At 36.6% G+C, this 6,157-nt stretch overlaps 2 protein-coding genes across 3 annotated transcripts; one reads left to right on the forward strand and one right to left on the reverse strand.

The window, feature by feature from the left end:
• The first annotated feature begins 23 nt into the window (after positions 1–23).
• HBS1 (translation elongation factor EF-1alpha (GTPase) HBS1) lies at positions 24–5,049 on the forward strand. 2 transcript variants are annotated; one of them, XM_011316816.1, is made up of 8 exons: positions 24–381; positions 528–593; positions 711–1,004; positions 1,089–1,127; positions 2,831–3,604; positions 3,697–3,895; positions 3,957–4,162; positions 4,261–5,049. In XM_011316816.1, exons 1-8 carry the CDS (start codon positions 339–341, stop codon positions 4,713–4,715), a joined length of 2,076 nt encoding a protein of 691 aa, XP_011315118.1. In that variant the 5' UTR covers positions 24–338; the 3' UTR covers positions 4,716–5,049. The 2 variants fall into 2 exon arrangements, with proteins under 2 accessions (XP_011315118.1, XP_011315119.1); XM_011316817.1 differs by lacking the exon at positions 1,089–1,127.
• Positions 5,050–5,058: 9 nt separating this feature from the next.
• On the reverse strand, positions 5,059–5,887 carry LOC105274029 (selenoprotein K). The gene is made up of 4 exons (XM_011316818.1): positions 5,777–5,887; positions 5,586–5,670; positions 5,388–5,471; positions 5,059–5,154 (listed from the first exon to the last, which is right to left on the reverse strand). The coding sequence occupies exons 1-4, from the start codon at positions 5,793–5,795 to the stop codon at positions 5,061–5,063; spliced, it is 282 nt and encodes a 93-aa protein (XP_011315120.1). The 5' UTR covers positions 5,796–5,887; the 3' UTR covers positions 5,059–5,060.
• Between the last annotated feature and the right edge of the window lie 270 nt (positions 5,888–6,157).

Raw genomic sequence — 6,157 nt, forward strand, 5'->3', positions numbered from 1 at the left:
CTAAGTTGAACGCACGGCGGCCATACTGTAATTCTCATCCCTCCCTTTATTACGCACCAAACAAACGTTCCAAAACCGATTGAAATGTGACATAAATAAAGCCTGCGCTCCACCTGGCGGGAGCGAAATAATGAGATTTTATGTTAACATAAAACGCGCAGAATTCCTCCCCTGATTACTCAATCCTCATTGCTTTCAAATGTCAAAAAGAACAGGTGAAAATTTGGTCACTACAAACAGCAGCTGGTGCTCTACGTAGAATAATAATAAAATCATTTCGAATGTCACGGATGTGATCATTTATAAAAACGACTAGAGACTATAAAATCTGATTAGCAATGTCACGGCATCGGGACGTGCGGAGTATGAAATATTCTGATGGTAAATACAAAATTTCATTTACGAATGTAATGAGGTTAAGAAGACAATGACTGCTTGTTTCTTCACAATATCATTCGTCATCGCATTAATTATTGTTTCAGTAAATTCTCAGTGGATTATTTATAAATAAATATGTTTATTTTCAGAGTACGATGGTTATGACGACGTTTATGGACACTCTGTAGAAGACGACTACTGTGTATCTCCTAGTGGTACGTTTATAGAATTTAATTAGAAATTAGTCATTTCTGAAATCAATTCTAATTCTTCGAAAAGACTGTTGTCAATTCGTTTGAATAAGTCAATGAGAATTTAACTTTTATTTTTAGCTGAACAATTCATGTTCGATCGTAATAAACAGCAGAATATTGCATCCTTTTTCACTGAACCGGATATAAAAGAAGACAATGAAGATGATGAGGAAGCGTGTGGAACTGAGGAGAAACCACAACTCTCGGAAATTGACGCTGCAAAACTCGTATCGTGCATTGAATTCATTAGAAATATTATTGGAGACTCAGTATCGGAGGCTGAACTTACGGATAAAATCATCAAGGCTGATTTCATTGCTGAAGTTGCTCTTGATGAGATTTTGAAGGTTACACCTCAGAAAAATGAATTTCGTGAGTATTTAATTAATAACTAATGGTATTTATTGTTTGCACTATTGAGGATATGTCATTCAGTCCATTGGCTTCGTTTATTAGCAGCCGCAATGGCGAAGGACAGGCTAGACTCGCAAACAGGTATGATTTTTTAATCAATATTCATTTTTGTAGTGTGGTAAATTTTAATACATCGATAAAGATCGATATGATTGCTTATTTCGTAGAGAGTTATCGTTTATTAGATTTTCTTCTTAATCACTGAGAGAAAATGAAAGTCTTGGAATGTATGATGAAAAATCGATTTTCATATTATTTTTGAACGAAAGATTTAGAAGAATTTTAGAAATTATTCAGTGATTTATTACAATTTATCGCATCAATACAAAATTCTTCGTTTCATTTGTACTTTTAATTAATATAGTTTTTTTTTATTTTTGTTTCATGTTTATTTGATCGTGTAAGGTAAGGTTCCTCAGGATCATCTTTAAACTTCACGAATTCCTTCGGTTCCCAATTCAAACGTCCACTCATTCCAAACAAATCTTCTCCATTTAAAAATCCATTCAGTGTTAAAAATGCTGAAAGTCCTCTAAAATTCGGAGCGATTAAAAGCACAGGAGGTCAGCCTGAATTAAAATTCTCTTCCCTATCAGCACTGATAGCTGATCACTCCCACAAGAATTCAGACTTAAGCCTCAAAGCAGATAAAACATTATTTGGCGCTTTGAGAATAACTGAAAATCACTCGCCGATTTCCTCAGGCCGGACTTCCAATTTCGTTATTCCCAAGCTTTCGTTGAAATCCACTAATTCAATTCCTGTAATTTCCCCTCCCTTTATTAAACTCGAAGAAAATGATACACCACTTAATGAGAACGTTCAGACCCTGACGAAAAACTTAATTGATATGCAATTATCATCAGAGATTAAATCTCAAACTGAAAAAGTCGACGGTACCGAAATCGATTCAAAAGATGATTCGATTCTCGAAAAGACTGCAAATGAATTCTTAATAGATCTGACAACAGCTTTGAGGCAAACGAAAATTTTATCAATGACAGATAAAAAAAATCCTCGGGAATTGAATAAATATGATCTCAAAGACATTATGGCAGCAGAACCATTGCCGTCATCCATGATCGTAGAACAATTAGATACGTTGAAACAGTGTGAAATTAATTTGAACAAACTTCGATTTACTAAATTGTCTCATGCGACTGAGTGTGCATCTTTATTCGGTAAAATACTGTGTCGAAGGTGGCGACCAAAAAAGCCCTACGTTAAATCCCATCTCAAGACTCCCTACAACCTTAAACGTTTTGATTTCACATGTCCATCCCCTGATAATTTCATTTTGATGAATTTAAAGAGAAAATGATATCTTTATTATCATCTCTAATTATTATTTTCAATCAATTGTATCATAATATTCCATGCGTAATAGATTCTACATATACACAATTCGCTAATTAATTAAAATTATTCATTTAGAATTGAATCAATTTTCCGAAGTTCGAAATGTTTTTAATTATTTTAATAATCGAGAATTGTAATCATCAAAAACAGTTGATAAATTCTAAACAAATTGATGATGTCTGATGTATTTTTCATTTCCTATACTCTTTAGTATCCGCTAAATTAACAAATCAAATAATCAAATAGGAATCGGTAACTCAGCAGGCAGTAGATAATTTTGCTTGAGTAATTTAAACAATGAGTGATGGAAAGCAACAGATAAATTCATCACAACCGCATTATACTTTGTGTATCTCTGATTTTGTCTTTTTTGGGTCTACTGATTCCACAGGAATAATTATATTAACGACAGAGTGATGATTTAGGTGTGAAATTAATAAAGCCAGTGGTGCAAGTGGCTGTTTCATCATCGATAAAAGTGGTGCCAGCCGCGACAAAAACGGTGATAAAAGGCTTCAACCTCGGTGCAGAAGGCAATGAAATATTTTCACCTCGAATTGAAACACCAAGATCTCAAAGTCCAGCATCACTGCCTCACTCACCCGATCCCCGGCGAAAGGATGGCAGTACCAAAAGATTGGAGGTCTCAACATCGACGTCACCAAGATGTCAATCTCCATTTGGATCTGGTCGTGCAACACCAGACACCGAGACTCGTGGAAAGACTCAGGAGGATAAACGAGACGTTCTCTCGATTTATCAGAAAAATCGTGGAGACTCCAAGGAGCAGTTACATCTCGTTGTTGTGGGCCACGTGGATGCTGGCAAGAGCACACTCCTGGGGAGATTGCTGTGCGATCTGGGGCAGGTGTCGTCGAAACTCATTCACAAGTACCAGCAGGAGAGCAAGAAGATCGGAAAGCAGAGTTTCGCTTATGCCTGGGTGTTGGACGAGACTGGAGAAGAAAGAGAACGTGGCATTACTATGGACATTGGATATTCCAAGTTTGAGACTGATACGAAGTCTGTAACTCTCCTTGATGCTCCTGGACACAAAGATTTTATTCCCAATATGATCACTGGGGCTACACAGGCTGACGTTGCACTTTTGGTTGTCGATGCCACCAGAGGGGAATTTGAAACTGGATTTGAGAGTGGTGGCCAAACCAGAGAACATGCTCTCCTTTTACGTTCATTAGGTAATTATTTGGGAAATTATAACAACAGTTCAAGTGAAATCTAATCAATTTATTGCAGTGATTTTTAATTATTGTTTTTTTTGTATTTCCAGGTGTTTCACAATTGGCAGTGGTAGTGAATAAATTGGATACCGTAGACTGGTCAAAGGACAGATTCAATGAGATTGTCGATAAAATGAGTCTTTTCTTGAAACAAGCTGGGTACAAGGATAGAGTTACTTTTGTACCCTGCAGTGGACTGTCTGGAGAGAATATCGTTATGCCGCCTAAAGCAGAACAACTTTCTTGTTGGTACGTAAATGAAGTTTATTTGGATACAATATTTGATTGAAGTCCCTCATACAATTTTCAGGTACACAGGCCCAACTCTTCTCTCAGTGATTGATCATTTTAAATGTCCCGAACGACCGGTCAATAAACCCCTTCGTTTCTCTGTCAACGATATTTTCAAAGGGACTGGATCAAATTTCTGTGTCTCAGGTCATGTCGAGACTGGAATGGTCGCTGCTGGAGACAAAGTTCTTGTATCACCTCACAATGAGATTGCTGTAGTTAAAGGTTCCATTATTTTATCATTTTATTTCATAATTGGTTTTGTGTTATTGTCATGTTATTGTTACTTTCGTGGGATTAATTATTTAATTATTACACTTTAGGAATGCAAATCGATGACCTATCGACAACGAACGCGTTCGCAGGTGATCACGTATCCCTTACCCTTTCTGGAATCGATCAACAAAACGTAGCTGTTGGAGACATTATTTGCTCGCCATCTAGACCAGTTCCAGTGACAACGTGCTTTCAAGCTCATGTTGTCATTTTTACAGTGGCAATTCCCATCACCAAGGGAGTGCCAGTAGTTCTTCATGTTCAATCTCTCGTCCAGCCAGCTGTCATCACAAAATTAATTGCCCAATTGCATAAAAGTACTGGGGAAGTAACGAAGAAAAAGCCCAGATGTTTACCCAAAAACTCGAGTGCAATAATTGAAATAAAAACGAATCAACAAATTTGTTTGGAATTGTACAGAGACGCTAAGCAGCTCGGAAGAGTTATGCTCAGAGTTGCTGGTACAACAATTGCTGCAGGACTCGTTACAAAAATCAAGTGAAGACTTTTTAACTAAATAAGTGATGAATGGCTTCAGTGAACCTCTCACTCCACAATCAAAATATATTTCTCATTGTCAGTGAATAATTGGAGTCGGAGAAATCTGGAGATCCACTGACGATTAAAAAATAGTTTCATCTTTATTTTATAATGATTTTACATTTTAAAAATTTGAAAAATAAAGTTCATTCCTCTTCTTGAGGCGAAAAAAAAATTATTCGTTATTATGTTATCAGAATTTGAGATGTAGCTGGAATGTGATTTCACAGTGAATTGGGAACAAATTTGTGGCTATTCGGGTTATCAGAAGATTTTATTTGATTTGAGGACCGATGGTCTCTTTATTTCAGCCTCCTCTACAGCTACTACACCCCCCAGGCATGTTCATACTGCCTTTTGTGTTGATGCCTCCGAATTTTTTCGAAGGCGGTGGTGGTGGACTATAATTAATTAAAATCTGAATTAATTTTCATTGTCCTGGAAATGTATTTAAATACAATTATCACGTTTTGGAAATTTCTCACATGAAATTGGACCTGATTTTTTTTTCTAGTGTCAAAGAACACAGAAATGAGTTTATTATTAGCAATTCAGAATAAATTGACATGAGAAGTTTCTAGCAATAATTGATAAAATATTTTTAAAAATATTGGATATGATTCTTGGTTCTTACCCAGAGCCCCCAGAGCCAGGGCGATAATTTCTGGTGTATCCAGTTCCATATTTGGTTGTATTAGGACTGATCAATGTGTTGAAACTAAACATTCAATTAATAATTCTATAATAACCTGGTACAATCGGGTAAGTTAGAAAATACCACGAAATCTCATTACCTGAGAGTAAAAAATGAATTATTTTATTATAGACTTACAACATCCCAACGGCCCAGAATATTCCAGAAAAGAATCCGAAAATTCGAGTTATGCTCCATGGCTGTGTTTCACGAATTGTTCCGTCTAGAATAATAGAGGAAGGCGAAAGAGTCAAAAACAGCTGATTAAATACTCAGCTTTTGTTTGACAACAATAAGCACGGTCAAAAATAAATACAATAGAGTTTTACCTCCAGAAACGTATGCCATCTTAGACAAATGATGATTGGGGTCGAAGAGGATTGACTGAAGTAGAGGCTCAGTTCTGGGGGTTTGAGTGACCCCAGCGGCATCGTAGTACTGCACTCCAAGAGCGGGAGGGCGCCATACGCAATGGGGGTGTCGTCCCGTCAGCGGACTCGGTAACTGCGTCAGCTGTCCCGCTGTCAGAGGGGTATTTATTGAAATTGAAAAATGAAAAAGTTTCAAAAAAGTATCAGTGGAGCATAAAAATGGAGGAGGTATTCACTGAAATTAGAAAATTCGAAATTTTTGAAAAAGTATCAGGAGAGCATGAAAATCGAGGAGGTATTCACTGAAATTTGAAAATTCGAAATTTTTGAAAAAGTATC

This window comes from Fopius arisanus, unplaced genomic scaffold (genome assembly GCF_000806365.1).
Source record: "Fopius arisanus strain USDA-PBARC FA_bdor unplaced genomic scaffold, ASM80636v1 scaffold00009, whole genome shotgun sequence".
NCBI lineage: Eukaryota > Metazoa > Arthropoda > Insecta > Hymenoptera > Braconidae > Fopius > Fopius arisanus.

What these genes read in the sequence shown, in the direction of transcription:
- HBS1 (XM_011316816.1), top strand. Translation starts at nt 339, where the DNA reads ATGTCACGGCATCGGGACGTGCGGAGTATGAAATATTCTGATG. An exon ending in TCTCCTTTTACGTTCATTAG is followed by an intron (nt 3,605 to 3,696) that starts GTAATTATTTGG and finishes TTGTATTTCCAG; the next exon opens with GTGTTTCACAATTGGCAGTG. An exon ending in GCAGAACAACTTTCTTGTTG is followed by an intron (nt 3,896 to 3,956) that starts GTACGTAAATGA and finishes TACAATTTTCAG; the next exon opens with GTACACAGGCCCAACTCTTC.
- LOC105274029 (XM_011316818.1), bottom strand. An exon ending in TTCTGGGCCGTTGGGATGTT is followed by an intron (nt 5,472 to 5,585) that starts GTAAGTCTATAA and finishes TTGAATGTTTAG; the next exon opens with TTTCAACACATTGATCAGTC. An exon ending in CCTGGCTCTGGGGGCTCTGG is followed by an intron (nt 5,155 to 5,387) that starts GTAAGAACCAAG and finishes AATTAATTATAG; the next exon opens with TCCACCACCACCGCCTTCGA.